The 17,331-nt window shown below is 34.6% G+C and overlaps 1 protein-coding gene across 10 annotated transcripts in view; it reads left to right on the plus strand.

Annotated features, from left to right (window-relative positions):
• Positions 1–17,331, plus strand: part of THOC2 (THO complex 2) — a 98,919-nt gene that overhangs the window by 31,019 nt on the left and 50,569 nt on the right. For all 10 annotated transcript variants that reach the window (XR_005009218.1, XR_005009217.1, XR_005009219.1 and 7 more), the window contains exons 10-13: positions 2,515–2,670; positions 3,725–3,897; positions 4,860–5,055; positions 15,708–15,749. Coding sequence is in view for 7 of the 10 variants with exons in the window: in XM_036739882.1 (XP_036595777.1) it covers positions 2,515–2,670; positions 3,725–3,897; positions 4,860–5,055; positions 15,708–15,749 (567 nt within the window). In the remaining 3 variants the exon portion in view is untranslated. The remainder of the gene's footprint in view (positions 1–2,514; positions 2,671–3,724; positions 3,898–4,859; positions 5,056–15,707; positions 15,750–17,331) is intronic.

Here is a 17,331-nt window from a genome sequence, read left to right on the forward strand (position 1 = left end):
ACTGACAGATAAGCCATTTAAAACTCAGAATTATTAAATCCTTTTAAATTAGTCCAAAATAAATCACTATAATCCTTTAGAAGCAATAAAGGAGAATCAATAAGAAAACCTATTAGGAGGGAAATGGGAGACTGTGGGGCTTCTAATTTTGAATGCATCATGTATTCTTCATAAAGTCCTACAATCATAGGTTTAAAGCTAGTAGAGTCATTAGAGGTCATCAAGTCAAATTTTCTCATTTTATAAAAGAGAAAATTAGAGGGGGCAAGTGATTTTTGCCTATGGTGTCATGCCTAGTAAATAGCAGTCAGTTTTTGAGCTCAGATGTTGTCATTATGAGTCCAGTGCTTTTTACTCTGTTTTCTTTACACTGCTTTGCTCTATCCCCATTTTATACATAAGGAAACTGATACTTAGATCAAGTGACTTGCCCTTACATTGTTAGTAAATGTTGGATGTAGGTTTTGAACCCAGTTCTCTCCTGATTCCAAGATCAGCATTCTTACCACTACACTATGTTGCCTCTTGGGCTTTGGGAGAAAATTTTGGAAGTTCTTGAATTCATTTCTGGCTTTTTTTTTCTCCCCATTTCTGGCTTTTTGATGAAATGGACAGGTAGTTGGGATCATCCCTTTTACATAATTTTCACTCTTTTTTTAAAAAACATTTTAATTTATTTATTTTTAGTTTTCAGCATTCATTTCCACAAGATTTTAGTTACAAATTTTCTCACCATCTCTCCCCTTCCCCCTACCCCAAGATGGCATGCATTCTGATTACCACTTCCCCCAGTCTACCCTCCTTTCTATCACCCCCCTGCCCTATGCCCTTTCCCCTTACTTTCTTGTAGGGCAAGATAGATTTCTATACCCCATTGCCTGTATATGTTATTTCCCAGTTGCATATAAAAACAATTTTTAACATTTGTTTTTAAAACATTGAGTTCCAGATTCTCTCCCTTCTTTCCTCCCCACCCACCCTCAGAAGGCAAGGAATTCAGTAGGTCATTACATGTTGTTATGCAAAACACTTCCATGATGGTCATGTTGTGAAAGACTTAACTTTGTTTCCCGCCATCCTATCCCGCCCCCTATTTATTCTATATTCTCCTTTGACCTTGTCCCTTTTCAGAAGTGCTTGTTTCTGACTACCCCCTCTCCCAATCTGCCCTCCCTTCTGTCATCCCTCTCCATCTTATCTTCCCCCTTACTTTGCTGTAGGGTAAGATACCCAGTTGAGTGTGTATGTTATTCCCTCCTTAAGCCAAATTTGATGAGAGTAAGGTTCACTCATTCTCTTTCACCTTCCACCCTTCCATTTCATTATAACAGCTTTTTCTTGCCTCTTTTATGTGGTATATTCCTCTCTCACCCCTTAAATTTGTTTTTTAGATATCATCCCCTCATATTCAACTCTGTGCCCTCTGCCTGCCTATGTATCTAGGTATCTATCTATCTCTGTATCTATGTGTGCCTATATATACACATGTGTACATATTCCCTTTAATTCCCCTAATACTGAGAAAGGTCTCATGAGTTACAAATATCATCTTTCCATGTAGGAATGTAAACAATTCAACTTTAATAAGTCCCTTATGATGTCTCTTTCCTGTTTTACCTTTTCATGATTCTTGATTCTTGTATTGAAAGTCACATTTTCTTTTTTTTAAATTTAAAAAAAAAATTTTTTTTATTTTTAGTTCACAACACTGCGTTCTACATAATTTTGAGTTCCAGATTTTCTTCCCTCCCTCCCCTCCCTCACCAAGATGGCATGGAATCCCATATAACTTCCACGTATACCTTCGCATTGAATTAATTTACACACTAGTCAGGTTATGGAGAAGAATTATGACCAATGAAATGAATCATGAGAAAGAAGAAACAGGACCAAAAAAAAAACCAACACAAAAACAAAAGAGAGAAAAAGGAAAAAAAGAGGGAAAAAAAGGCCAGCATGAAGTGTGCCTCAATAGTTCTTTCTCTGGATGTAGATAGCATTCTCCATTGTGAGTCCTTTGGGGTTGTCTTTGTACCTTGTGTTGCTGAGATGAGCAAAGTCTGTCAGGGTTAGTCCTCACAGAATCCATATATCTGTGGTTGTGTATAATGTTCCCCTGGCTCTGCTCCTCTCACTCAGCATTATGTCATGTAGGTTTTTCCAGGTTATGAACTCCATATGAAAGTCACATTTTCTATTTAGCTCTGGTCTTTTCATCAAGAGTGTTTGAAAGTCTTCTATTTCATTGAATGTCCATATTTTCCCCCCGAAGTATTATACTCAATTTTGCTGGATATTTGATTCTTGGTTTTAATCCTAGCTCCTTTGACTTCCGGAATATCATTCCGAGCACTCCAATCCCCTAATGTAGAAGCTGCTAGATCTTGTGTTATCCTGATTGTGTTTCTGCAATACTAATTGTTTCTTTCTGGTTGCTTGCAATATTTTCTCCTTGACCTGGGAACTCTGGAATTTGGCTACAATACTCCATAATTTTCACTCTTGTTTGTATAGCTTCTTCCAGTGGATAACACCATTCTTGATGAGCACAAACAAGAAATTGTGGAAGCCAAGCAAATTGTTAGAAAACTTACCATGGTTGTCTTGTCCTCTGAAAAAATGGATGAGAGAGACAAAGAAAAGGAAAAAGAGGAGGAGAAAACAGATAAGGTACTTAAAGTATACTAGTACAATTGAACACTGCATTTTATTTCTAAACCAAGAAGAAGAATCCTTGTGAATGGAATTAATTCATGGGCACATAAGTTCCTAAGTATTTTTGCTGCCAGTGAAACCCTTTATTTTGGGGGATATTGCTAACTTCTAAAATTGACTCTTTTAAATCTGTTCAGCAGCTTTCCAAAAAGGCTGATCACATTTTTTTTTTCTAGAGAGCTTAAAAAGTGAGTATTTATGAAGGGATCTTCAAATGAAATGCAAGAGTTTTAGATATTTGTGGCAGATGTGAAGTAAGATAATTGGTGCTAAATTGGTTTAATTGAAGTCTGCAAGTTATTTTAAAATCAGATGAAGAAAACATTTCATCTTCCACAGATAATGAGGAATGTAGGAGGATTGTTATATAGTTAAATCTGCATTTAAAGGTAATCAAACTAACCAGATTTTTTTTTTTTGCAATCTACTTTTATAAGAATGAGGCAAATTACAATAAAAACCCTGATATTCGGGATTTATTTAAGAAAACACAGTTGAACCCTAGGAACAGCTTTCTTTAATAAAGTACAATGGTAATAAATATCAGAATATTGAACTGGAGATAACGCAGAATCCTGTTATCAAAAAGATTCATTAAGGCAGGAAAGTATGCAAATTAGGTTTTTAACCAAAAAGATACTTAGGTAACCAGTTCATTTTATAAGAATATTATTTCCCTGATTGTGATTGGCTGTTTAATATATTATCTTTTCGAGGAACTTATTTTGTGGGCTTACTTAATCAAGAATAAGTAACCCTAATTATAAACTAAGGAAGGCTTTAGAATCAACATAATTACCATATTAATTTCCTGGTACCATTTTTGCCATTTTTTTAAATAGTCCAAAACCCCAATGATACTTTTATCAAAATACTTTTTTTTAATCTTTTTAAATCAATTATAATTTCTCTTTAAAAAAAGCTAGTTTATGTTCCATACATGAAAATGGTTAATGATTTTAATAGAAAAATATCTGTATCTTTTTTGGTTTATGTTTTTGTTTTATAGCCACCTGACAACCAAAAACTTGGTTTATTGGAAGCTCTGTTAAAGATTAGTGATTGGCAGCATGCACAGGATATTATGGATCAGATGCCCCCGTTCTATGCTTCTTCACACAGGCCAATAGCCATTGCTCTTTGCCAACTTATCCATATAACTATTGACCCCCTCTACCGAAGGTATGTTATATATATTTTACTAAGTATTGAAGAAGTCCTTTAGGACAGCAAAAGATATAATTTGTTTTGTCAAAATGCACATTATATTACCTATAATGAAATGAAACATGCATAGTATATAATCTTAAAAATTACTAATTAGTGGTCAAATGCTCTTATGTAAGCCAGGGTTAGCGCATGAATATGCCAAGAAATTTAAGTCATAGTGATAACCTGTATCCTAGGTCTTTGAAGAGTGTGGGAAGTTGCTTCTCTTCCTTTTTCTTCCATGTTCCTCCATTTTCTGCTCAATAAGGTCTGTGTCTGATGTTATCTTCCTCCATTTCATGTTAAATACCTCTGTTTGAGATTCTCACTCCGTGATGTGCAGGCTGCTGTTTTCACCATTACCATCTCAACCTCTGCCCTTCCTCAGTTATTTTGACAGTCCCAGGAATGCTCCAGATCTGTGGGACTGCTTTGGAGCAGTAGCAGTGGCATCTTTGCCATTTACAGAGTCTGTATTGGCAACCCCAGCTTTTGGATCCCATAAAGATATTGGCTATTATCTCCATTGCCACTTAGGTTGTGAGGAGATCTCCTTGGATAGTGTCTTCTGTGACTGCGGTAGTCCCAGCTGTCCAACAGGAGAACGTTCTGGACTTAAGGTTTTGCCACAAGTCATGTGAAATTTGGCCCCCTTTCCCTGTATCTCCCCAATAATTAGTGTAGAAAGCACCTGGATTAACACTTAGCTGTATCTACATCTTTCTGTTTCAGTTTTCTGTGTCATTCATTGACATTTATCCCTTATTTTTCTTGATATTTGTCATGGTTTTTTGGTCTACTGGTTTATTAACATTTTATTAATACAGAAGGTATAGAGTAACTTAATGATGTAAAGTAAATGTGAATTAGAAATTTTAAAATGGTGTAGGTATCACCTATGGTTTAAAAATTGTTTTATTTCTTGCTTTTTACAGAGTTGGAGTACCTAAAGGTGCTAAAGGATCATTTGTTGCTCTGTTACAAAACAAGAGAGCGCCAAAACAGGCAGAGAGTTTTGAAGATATGAAAAAAGAAGTATTCTATATGCTGTGTAATCTTGGTCCTCACCTTTCTAATGATCCCATTTTGTTTGCAAAAGTGGTGCGCCTAGGGAAAGCATTTATGAAGGAGGTTAGTAAGATTTCTCACATTTCTTATGTGGAAATTTTCTGTTCTTAGATTGTATATAGAAGTGTCTCTCTAGCTCTGAAAATAGAACACAATCTAATTTTTAAACACCCTATGTTTGGTGAAAATAAAGTCTAAGGTAACATCAAGCTAATAAGTAAGCCAAGTCTTGCATAAATCACTCTGGGTAAAATGCTACACCAAGAAACCATACCTTGGACTAGTAATTTTCTTTGAATTTGTGGTAACTCTTAGGATCATCCTTCTTCTCCATGATTTTCTTTCAATTAATTTTTTTTTCTGAATTTATCCTAAATGAGGGAAAGAGCATTTTAGTCATTCAATAAAAGAAGGCTAGAGAAACGAAAAGCTTTTGTTTTCAAAACTGGTGCTAAAATGAGAGGGAGACAACTTGCTGCCAAGGCCCTGTACTGATGATAGTCTGTTTTCACTGTTCAAAGATAAAATTTATTTTACTGTAATATATGAACTATAGTACTTTTTCAGCTACTTGTTGTATTGCCTACCATTTATACTATTTCTATGGAAAAATACTCTGTTTTAACCTGATTTACAGGCTCCTGGAATAAAATTTTGGGTTATAATTTGCCATATGTGCACTACTTGCCCATCTGTCCATGGAGGGACCAAGGCTGCTGCTGTCCTGTCAACTCTGGTGTTCACTCTTGAGTCCCCTCCAGACTTTGTCTGATGGATTGCTCCCCTTTTTATTTCTCCTAGACTAAATGTATGGTCATTAATTTGGAAAGGCTGTGGATCCTAGTACTAGACTTCTTAGTTTAGATATACGTGTCAAATTAGATTCTGTACTCAGTTTTCCCACTAATTATATGGGAAAAAAGGAATTTTCCCTGTCTAGGCCTAAGTTTTCTCATCAATAGTAAATGGACTGTATGATCTTCAAGGGTCCTTTTAGCTCTATTCTTTGTTCCTGTATCAAACTCAGTCTTGAGGTAAATATTTTTTTAAGCTAGACAGTGTATTTTTTTTGTAGAGTCATACAGAAATTAACAATTAGTTAAGGTAGTTAAGTTTTATGTGGTCAGTGATTAAGTTCCTACCTATTTAACTCCAATGAAAGCTGTATTATGACAAATGTTTGTGAATGACACATATGTTAGAATTTTCTTATGTAATTTTCTTTAGCCTCTTTGGTTTTGGTGCAGTTGGACTTGAAAAGATTTATTGATGGCTTTTTTTCTTTGTACTGGGCAGAAAAACCACCCTAAAGTGAATGTGACAAGGAAAAAGAGTGAAACACAAACATTCTATACAGTGCCCTCATCTGGCAGTATATACAACATTTTTCCCTTACAGTCCTGTGCCTCTGCAATGTGGAAGGAGATGTGTTCCATTATTTCTTTTCTTTGCCTTTTCACGTACTGGGTGATTGAATGAATGTTTCATTTGTGTTTTTGCATGTATATTATTCTGCTTATTTCTTTCTGTATTCTCTTAATTTCTCATTTGCTGTTTCTTACTGCACAATTTAACATATTTTTGTACACAACCTCCCCTCCCCCCGAATATCCATAGTCACCCATTTTTTATCTCATTCTTTGCTACCCCAGTGAGTGGTTGAATGTTGGTCTGTGCTGGACCTTTTTCTTCTTTGGGGGCAGTGGATGAAAAGATATGGGCAGTTTAATCAGTAGTGTGTCTGTTTGCCTATAGCCTTTCCAGTATTGGCTGTTCCTGTTTTTTGGTCATTTTTCCTATCTTTCAGGGTATGAGATAAAACTTCAGAGTTCTTTTAATTTGTGATTCTTGTATTAATATGGAACATTCTTTCACATAGTAAGTTCTGGCTTGCAGTTTTTTGAAAGTCGTTCTTGTCCTTTGAATCCTTTGTCCTTTTAGGGACTGGCACTTGGTGTTTCTTGATTTGACTGTGTTTCTAATTCTTTAGTAGCTAGTAGTTTTTTTGTGTGTGTGTACCAAGAAATGGCTTAGGTTGAATTTTCATGAAGATTAACACATTATGCCAACAGGTTCTAAAGCATTGTATGAAGCTAGTCACCCAGCAGATGACCTTGCCTGACTTTACTGAATAGAATGAAGATATTTTGTCATGAGTTCCCTCTGTTCTTCCCCCTTACTTCAAAAGTTCCTTGTCTTTGACTCTTTCCCTTTGGTTTAGACTCATAGGATGTTATTACCTTCCTTCTTTCTCAGACCACTTAATTTGCATCTTGATTTCTATCCCCTTTTGTACCTTCCCATTTTTTTCCTGTTCTTTTAGTTCCTTCCCATTTAGTTGCAAACATGCTTAGGTTTACCCTAGCCTTTAAAAAACAAACAATACCAACTTTACCTTGTTAAGCCTGCCCTTTCTCATACTATCATTCTGTGTCTTCTTTGTCTTTTACCAGAAGACTTCTGGAAACGATAGTTTTACTCTTTCCCTCCATAAAAAAATATCTGCCATTCCTTTGCAATTTGGCTTGTCTACCCCCATCATTTTAATGAAATTATTCTTTTGAAGGTGCCTGGTAACCATGGTATCAGTCACCAAATCCACTTTTTTTCTCAATCTTTATCCTCTTCAAACCATGTTCTATTTGACATGGTTAATTACTTGATTTGATATTCTCACTTCTTGGCTTCTGCAGTAATGTATTCCTCAAAAAACTCTGCTCCTTTGTAAACTTTCCCGTTTTTATCCATCCCCTAGGCTCTCTCTCCCCTTGGCTGTTTCAGATTTTTCTATTTCCATCCCTTAGTGATTTCCTTTTAAACCTCTGATTTTATATATTGCTTCTACACAGATAAATTAATATCTTTAGTCTGACCTTCTGATTTCTAGTCCCACATTGCCAACTGCCTACTAGATATTTCTATGTGGATGTCCCTCAGCAACCTTAAAATGTCCAACAGTGAACTCATCAATTCCCTTTAAGTCTGCCTTAGATCTAAATCTTACTTTTCTATTGATGATTTTCTTCCTTCTTCTGTTATAGAATCTTTTGCACCCATCCCACCTGTTTCTTGATTCTGTTACCACTTTAGTCCAGCCCCTTATCAACTTTGACTTTACAGTCTCTGTTCTTTGAGTTTCATCTTCTCTTTCCAATTCATCTTTCACTGTTGGAGAGTCATGTTTCTAATGAATAGGTCTAATTATAGTCTTCAGTGGCTTCCCATTTCCTAGAGGATAAAATAACAAGTATGCAGTCTAACATTCAATGCCTTCCACTATGTAACTAAAGCATAGGATCACATACCTAGAACTAGAAGACACCTTGGAGGCCAATCCCCTCATTTTACAGATCTGGTAGGGAAGTGACTGCCCCAACGTCACACAGATAGTAAGATAGTAAGTGGTAGAGGTGGTTTTTGAATACCAGATCCTTTGTCTCCAAATCTCCTTTCTGGCTTTATTTCATACTTTTCTGTTTACATTTCTGCAAAACTGAATTAAAAGCCATTATCCACATTTTGGTTTGTTAAAATCTTCCTTCATAAACCAACTGAGGTACTATTCCATGAATACTTCCTTCTATATTCTTATTACATTCTAATTAGTAGTATTGTGTATATCTTATTTTCCCTTTTCATCATCTCTAATATTCTCAGCAGAGTATACTATACCAAAGTAGGCATTTGATAAATGTTCATTTGAAATGATTGTAAATGAAATATTTGAAGTACTTCAATAGCTGTATAAGTTCATTTTGTTTGGTAGTGGCTAATGGGAGTTGTATATCAGAAAGGTTGTAAGCAGATTTATTAAAGGTTTTTAATTTTTTTTTTAACAATTCTTATTGTCTATTTTTACCTGTTTATTGAAAAGAATGCATTTAGTATTTAGCCCCTAATAGTTTAGAAGTTCCCCAATTCTGTATTTTTAGAACAAAATGTGTATTTTTTTCCTGAGATAAGGGCCTACAACATGTTAAAAACAATTATAGATGTTTTTGTGGCTTGAAAGATAAGTCCCTTAAACATGTGTGTGTATCTATAAGAACCTAGGATTTACAGAGATGAGGAATTATTTTGTTTTATAAAAGAAAGAATTTTATTAAGGTGAAAGACTTGCTTTTAAAATTGCTTCTACCCACTCCCTCTTCTCCTTAAAAAAGTCTTTAGTTTCCTTTACCTGATTTACAGCATCCATTTTACATGTTCTTCTTTATGAAAGTGCTTAGGGGTGGTCTACCTGTATATCACAGTCAAAGTTCCATACCGTTTTAATATTCATTTTCTCTTAATAATTTAATTCAACAAATCAGTCTCAGGAAAAATAGTTAAAAAATTAGAAGTATAACAATAATAATAATACCGGTATTATTACAGTTTTGTATATATACAGTTTGTATATAATACAGTTTTGTCTTTGATCTTCATTTACATTTGAATACTAGTTATATTTCTTAATATTCCCCACACTGTCCAATATTTTCATAAAAAGGAAGTTAAACATGTTAACTGTGTTAACTACAGAAGTATTTTTCTTATGTTGTATAATGTAAATAACAGAAGTGCTCTCAGTTTATATTTGGTTTAAAAGTATAATCTAGAAAGCTAGCTGTCTCATGTCCTCTTTCTTAGGATCATAGATTTAGAATGGATATTTTTTGAGGGCAAGGCCTGTTTCATTCTTTTTGTTGGTGTTGCTTAGTATGTATGGTCCTTGGCCCATAATAGTTAACTTAATAAGTGCTTATTAATTGATACAACTGGAAGGCACCTCAGAGTCCATTTAGTTTAATCCTATCCCTCCTTTTACAGATAAGAAAACTGAGACCCAAAGAATTTAAGCGACTTGTACAAGTTTGCATGGCTCTTAAGTGTTAGAGGCAGGTTTCTGATGCTAGAGCTTTTGCTCCTGCAACCCATTTTCCTGATTATCTAATTTGCCTGTTTGATTATTCTGAAGAGATTAATTTTTTGTTTTTTAAAGCATGTATTTAAAATCATATATTATATCATATGTAATTATATATAAGTAATTACATATTAATTAAATTATGCTTAATTCAAGCTGGGAAAGTTTTGAATAAGGTTTTTTTTAAAGAAGTGATTTTCTTTAATTTTAATAGTTTGAACCTGATCAGAAGAATGTCTTAAAAAAATGTAATCACATAAATTTTAAAAGAAATTGAGCATGATCAGATGAGCGTGGCTGTTAGTTGGCTTGATTAAACCAATTCAGTAAATAAGTGAAGGGTGACTAATTTTATTCAACAAGTATTTATAGTGGAGTATTAGTCTGAGTCAGAAATCAGTTGTAGAAAATAATGCTTTTTCATCTGGTTTCTGTGTTCTGTAAGTTTTTTTTTAAGTACATATAATGTCAACACACTGTTCTTTGGTACTTAGAGTGGATCTTGGACTCTTGGACCAAAGGCTCTGCCTCTGAAGAAGAGGTTCTTTACCTTTTTTGGTGTCCTGCACCCTTTTGACAGTTTAGTGCAGGTTTTGGACTTCTCAGAAAAATATTTTACATGTATAACACAAAACACATAGGATTTGGAAGGAAACAAATTATATTGGAATAAAGAAGTAATTTTTCTGCCATCCAAGTTCTCTTGAACACCCTTCCATCTTGGAAATCTTATCAGTGGGTGTCTGTGGACCCCAGATGAAGAACTCTTTACCTAAAGCAAAGATTTTATTGTTGAATAAGCATTGGGTCTAGGAATCAGGAGACCAAGGTTGATCTCAGTTACAGCTTCTCCTTGACTTTTGAAAATACCATAGTTTGCTTTAGTAGAACTGATTTTCCATTTTTTCTGTTCCATTAATTGCCTATCCAATTCATAGAATGATGTTGATCTCCTGTTTTCCAGCTTGGTCTCTACTTTGAGTTTGCAAGTAATGGATCATGGGACTCAGCTTAGACATCATTCATTCAACAAACATTTAATTAAATACCTATTAAGTTCTAGGAACCATGCCAGGTACTTGGGGTATAAGGACAGAAAATGAAATGATTTTTACTTGAAAGGATCTTACATTCTGTTGGGGGAGACAGTTAAACATATAAATATCTACAGCTTAAATACAAAGTGATAGGGTAGTCCAGGCTCTAGCAGTTGGGTGTATCAAGAAAAGCCTCATCCAGAAGGCGGTGTTTGAACTGTGCCTTGAAGACACAAATTATAGGTAAGGAGAGAGTACGTGGGAGATGGAGTGTCCCCCAGTGAAATATTTAGGTACTCTCGTAGGCAGGTCACAAGCATTTATTAAGTGCATACTATGTTCCAGGCACTTTACCAATTCTGTGGATGAAAATAAAAGCAAAAACAAAGATTCCCTGTCCTTAATGAGCTTACATTCTAATTGGGGAAGACAACATAAAAGGGAGATGAAAGGAGGGTCTGGGGAGAGACCTGCATTATGGTATGGTGATTAATTCTAGGAGAGTCAGAAACACAGCTGTCTTGTTCCTATCTCCAGAGTGGTGAATCTGATAGGAGAACCAACAGGAGAAAGGGTTGGTATAATAGAGGAGACCTAGGGAAGTTGTAGAGTGAGAAGGCAGCTGAGTCATTTTTTTTAAGTCCTTGGAGTCAGGTGCACATCTGGGAGGAGAATGAAGCATGGCTCTCCTGGGCTGTTCTTAGACCTATATCACGTTATGTTTTTAAAAGTATGACAGGAAAGCTCCAAATTCTACTTTATATTTTGCTTGTCACCATGACTTAAAATATGTTTCAAAGAAATGCCATGGCAAATATAATTTTGTCCTGTGCAAGGTGAGTGCTAAAACAGTTCCTGGCCACTCGTAGAACATCTAATATTAATACCATAATTTGTTAATTAGCAACATATCCTAACTCCAAAAATGAACCCTTAAGTTAGATAAAGTTGTTCAAAATACATGATCATATGTCATCATTTTATTGGTTAAAATGATCTTCTGGCTTGGTCTTGTTTTAAGAGAGTAGTGTAAATGAAACCACACGTTTTTGCACATTTAGGAGTTAAAACATAGTTTTTCATTATTGCCAAAAGCTTTAGAATAATAGTCCTAATCAAAATGTGGTTTGGTGGTTTCTGATCTCCTTTCAGGGAATTTGAGAGGTCAAAACTATTTTTTTATAATAATGCTAAGATATTTTAATTTCTAATAGGTAAATATTGTTTGATTATATTTAATTATATTTTATATTTAATATAATAAATATATTTAAATATATTATATTTGGAGAGAGGGTCTTCAATAATTTTTTAAGTGTAAAGTAGTTCTGAGACCAGAACTACTTTAGAAGTGTGACTATTTCTGGAAAGTATACCCTGATCGCTTATTCCAGTTCCCCCCAACCAAACAGCACCCCTAGTGTACCACTCTAAAGCTATTCTCCACTTCCACTGTGAATGCATGTTCCATAGACAACATTTAAAATTTTTTTCCTTTCCCATGCCTACTGTCTTCTGGGTTTACTCATTCCCCTCACTCATGGGTTGAGGTAGGGGAATTAGATTGCTTCTTGCCATCAAGCACAAATGCTCCATTTCCTATGCACTGTGAAATTTCCTTATCTGATTATAGTCATTAAATTTCTGCCTTGTAACTCCCACACCCTGTTGTCCATCCTCATTGTGAAATTCTTTCCCTACTATTGGATATCTTCATCTGGATGGAGGCGGGAATAACATGTAATTGATAAGTCATCTGTGAAAAAGGAAAACAAAAATTTCTAATATAGTGATCACATCTTATGATGTGTAGACAGTATTCTTTACTAGTAGCTCTCCATTCCCCTGTTACAAGGGAGGTGTTATGTTTCATTATCTGTTCTCTGGGCCCTTCATTGGTTTCCAGTCAGTTTGACTTCTTTTTACCGATCTTTTCTTTTGTAGTTTTACCGACTTTTATTTTGTAGTTCTTGTGTTCCTTCTCTTCCTTCTTATTTAAAATTCTTCATCAGTTCATACCCATCTTACCTTGTTTTTCTGAAACCTTCATATTTCTCATTCCATTTGTATGATACAGTTTTCAGCCATTCCTACGTTAATGAACACGTATTTTATTTCCTGTTATTTGTCACTTTGAAAATTTGTCACTTTTTGTTTTGGATCTTTGTTTATGTCGCACCTCTTTGGGGTATATGCCCATTAGGTGGAATCCCTTGGTCAATGGATATGAAGAATTGGTCCATTTTTCTTACATAATTGCAAATTGAAATGCAAAATGACTTGACCACTTCATAGTTCCTGCTTTAGTTTCCATACCATGTCTTCATTAATGACTCTAAGAAAAAGCTTTGAATTATCCTTGAGATATTCACCAGACTAGCAGCTGTTGTCAAACTTTTTCATTTCCACAACCCTTTATACTCTTTTCCCTGTAGAGCTTTTGTGTTTTATATCTATTAATATTTAACATGTTAGAAATTAAAGTGTCTTTAGTATTTATTATGAAAATATTTTTGATCTTGCAGACACCAAGAGGTCGTGAGACCTCTGCAGTAGACAAATGTTTTAGGACCTTTTGGGGCAGTAACTTAAATGTCTTGAGTGCTTAAGCATTTTTTCCTATTCTGTGCAAATCACATTTTGATGAGTTTTGAATTTATTTCGCTGTAAAATATAACCACTTGAGGGAATAAGTCCTAGGTTTTATTTTATGAGAAATGATCTGTATTGATGCTTTTCCTTCTTTTCCTTCTTCTCTTTTGCTTTCAGAGTAGTGGTAAACTTCTCTGATATGAGCATTAACCAGAATTATTTAATACAGAAATCTTGATGGTGATGTTTCAGTTGTTTGAATTTCTAGAGAATAATTTCTTTTGTCAAAATAGTTAACATTGTTGAATACTGACTGTAGGGTCCCATAAGTGAGCAGCCAGTGTAATATAGTACTGGGTTTCATTCATCCATGTGATGTGCCAGTGGTTTTGTCTTTAAGCATTAGAAATACAGGATCTGCACTTCAGACTTTTTTCTTTAGTTTCAAATTTTGTGGGTGTCCATGAAACAGAAAAAAAGGGTTTTCTTGTGCCTTTCCCCTCTCCTAGACCTTTGCCTCATTACAGAGAAAATCAGTTAAGCAAAACCAGCTGACACATCATCCAACCTATGGTTATATGCAAACGAGCCTGGACAGTGTAAAATAGTTTAATGACATATACAATAAACTTTGAAGCTTTTATTTAAAAACTTCTGCTGGCTGCAGTGGTTTGTACATAATTTGACATTTAGTTGACAAGATTTTGATACATTTGTTAATTATTCATCATCATCATTTCCAACATTTATATAGTGCCTACTGTGTGTCAGGCAGTGTGCTAAGAACTTTAAACATATCTCATTTGATTCTCACAGTAACCCTGAGAGATGGGTGTTATTATTAATACAATTTCATAGATGAAGAAACTGAGGCAGGCAGTGGTTAAATGATTTGCCCAGCGTCACATACCTAAGTAAGTGCCTAAGGCTGGATTTGAGTTTGAGTTTTCCTGACCACACTTCTATCTTATTGGCTATTTACCCTATCTCTAACCTAGGGGTTCTTAACCTGGGCCCTGTGAACTTTTTTAATTTTTTAAAATAAATTTTTAAAGTAAATAGAGTAATAACTTCCAATATTATTTATTTTCTTTGTAATCCCACATATTTTATGCATTCAAAAACATTCTGAATAGCCATAGGCTTCACCAGGCAGCCAAAGTTGTCCAGAATACCAGAAAATAAAAAAAATAAGAACCTCTATTCCAACCCTTTAACAAATGTCCCTTTTTCCAAGTCTAGAATTTTCAGTGTGGTTTAAATAGCCCAGTTTCTAGGTCATTGAGGCATACTTAGTTATCTCTATCTCTTATAGGAATTTCTTAAAACTTTTGGGATATATGGCATGGTGCCAAGTCATATTGTAGTGTTTTTTTGTCATCTCTTCTTAAGCAAGTGTTAGTCATTGACTTTAATCTGAATTGAGCTGCCTCTTTTTCATTTCCATTGTTATAGTAGTTGCGTATTTTTTTTCTACTGGTTCAGTTTTCTTGCCGCTGAATCAGGTCACAAAATCTTTTTTCTAAATCTGTGTTTCTCTGAATTCCTCACGTTTATATTTTCTTACGGTACAATAATGTTCCATGACATGGATCACAATTTTGTTTAGACATTCCTTTGTCAATGGACACTTATTTTCTTTCTAGCTTTTTTCATCCACTTTTTTTTTTTCCATTTAGGATTCTTGTAGTTAGTTAATGTCATTATCATACTTAACACTTCTCCCTCCTTTTCATCTTTTTTGGGGAAAATAACATGGAAGGCAGCTTTGGGTATTAATTATTGTGCTGGCTAAAACTTTTCCTTAGATTTTGATAGTTTTAGTATGGTGAAGTTTTGAAATGTTTCTATTTTTAAAATAGGGTATTTGAAATAGTATATTAATATTAGACTACATAGATGAGGCAAATAACAAGTATAAAGATGTGATATCTAACCCAACTTCATATTGCCATTATCATCTCTGATTTAGTAATTTCTAATTCAAAGAATTTCTTCATTGTACTCATTTAACTGGGTGTTCTTAAAATTCCTTGGGTATATATGTAAAGAGTGAAGAAAACAAATGTTTCAGGGCTTTGGCTAACTTAATATACTGTCTATAAGAAGAACTAATAATGACATAGTTAAGAGAAAACAATCTATACTTACTTTTAATTTTTTGTTTCTGTTTTTAGTTTCAAGCTGAAGGAAACAAACCAGAAGAAAAAGACAGAATGGTAAGAGTCTAGGAAAACATAAGGACATCTAATATTTTGGCTAGGAACAGCAGTTTACAGAAAATTTTTATTGTGAGCCAGTTGTAGCCATATGTAGGAAAATGCTTTATAATATTTAAACATCAGCTACTTAACAAATATTGTTTTTGGAAGAGCCTACAAACTGAGTTTTTTAGATTAACATCCTCATTAATATCCTCATATTCTGTGAGGTCATGAAGGGCAGAGTTATAAAGCATCATTCCTTGTTAGAAGAATTATACTCTGTCTAAGAAGGGTGGGAGAGTGGGGAACAATGATTGGAGAATTGAGTGGGTAAGAGAGGGAGATGAAGGGATGCTCTATAAAAGAAAACATGTGGACAAAGGGTTAGGGGTGGAGATTGTATTCTCATTCGACAAATGTGAGATTTGTAATCTCCCTGGTCTGTTACATATATTTTTAGATTAGTGTATCTTGTTGTACGTAATCATTTCTGGAAAGCTGTGTGAGAATTCAAAATTTTATTTGAAAGACACATAATGAATTTCTTGTGTATCGCTTCTTTAATTTTTTGGGGGAATCCAAGAATGAGAAGTCTGAAATTTAAGTAAGTCATCCCTAGGTGGCACCCTTGCAGCTTTGGTAGACATGACCTGTCTTGCACTTATCTCCAAGCAGGGGACAAGTAGACAGTGAAGTCTGCTTTTTTTTTTTTTTTTTAAGAAAGTAACTCCTTATTACCAAACCATAATTATGTAACTTAGAAAACTGATTCTCAAGAAAGAGTAGAACAACATCATTTGGAAAAAATGTTTAAAAGAACATAAGAATCTGTTCAAAATAAGAGCATTTAATTGAACAAAATGTATTATGCAGTTTCCATTAAAACATAGAGGTGTGTTAGGCTATATCTTTAGGTCATGACCTTTCTTTACATTAACTATGGACTTGGCTCTTCCCACTTAGTAAGTACTGGGATCGGTACACCAAGGCCATGTCTTTCTGCTTGTTCTTTGTTTCTGGGATTGTTGTTCAGTCGGGTCCAACTCTTCGTGAACCTATTTGGGATTTTCTTGGCCAAGATAGTGGAGTGATTTGCTGTTTCCTTCTCCATCTCATTTTTCTAGATGAGGAAACTGAGGTAAACAGGGTTAAGTAACACACAGCTAGTAAGTTTCCAATGCCATATATCAACTCAGAAAGATGAGTCTTCCTGACTTCAGGCCTGGCACTCTTTATCATCTGTGCCTGTATATGGAATCTAACTGTAACTCAAATTCAAAGCAACATAATGTCCTGCTCTCTTGCTTCCTTATTCCTTTGCTTTATTGCCATAGGGGAATTTGGGTAGGAGTTACTAACAGCATCAACTCTCTAGGGTTCAGTTCATAATAACCTTAACACCTCTTTTGGGGACTTTAGATTATTTAAGAATTTCTATAACTGATATCACTTGTCCCTAGCTTTTTAAATATTGAAGTTAATTGTCAACCTCTACTTTCTCCTTAAGCTTTGTCCTGCAAACTTTTTTGTAACTGTTCAGCATAAAGAAACATGTTTAAGTACATTTTGAGCAGTTAATTAAGACTGTCTTTTTGGA

Source organism: Trichosurus vulpecula, chromosome X, assembly GCF_011100635.1.
Source record: "Trichosurus vulpecula isolate mTriVul1 chromosome X, mTriVul1.pri, whole genome shotgun sequence".
Taxonomy (NCBI): domain Eukaryota; kingdom Metazoa; phylum Chordata; class Mammalia; order Diprotodontia; family Phalangeridae; genus Trichosurus; species Trichosurus vulpecula.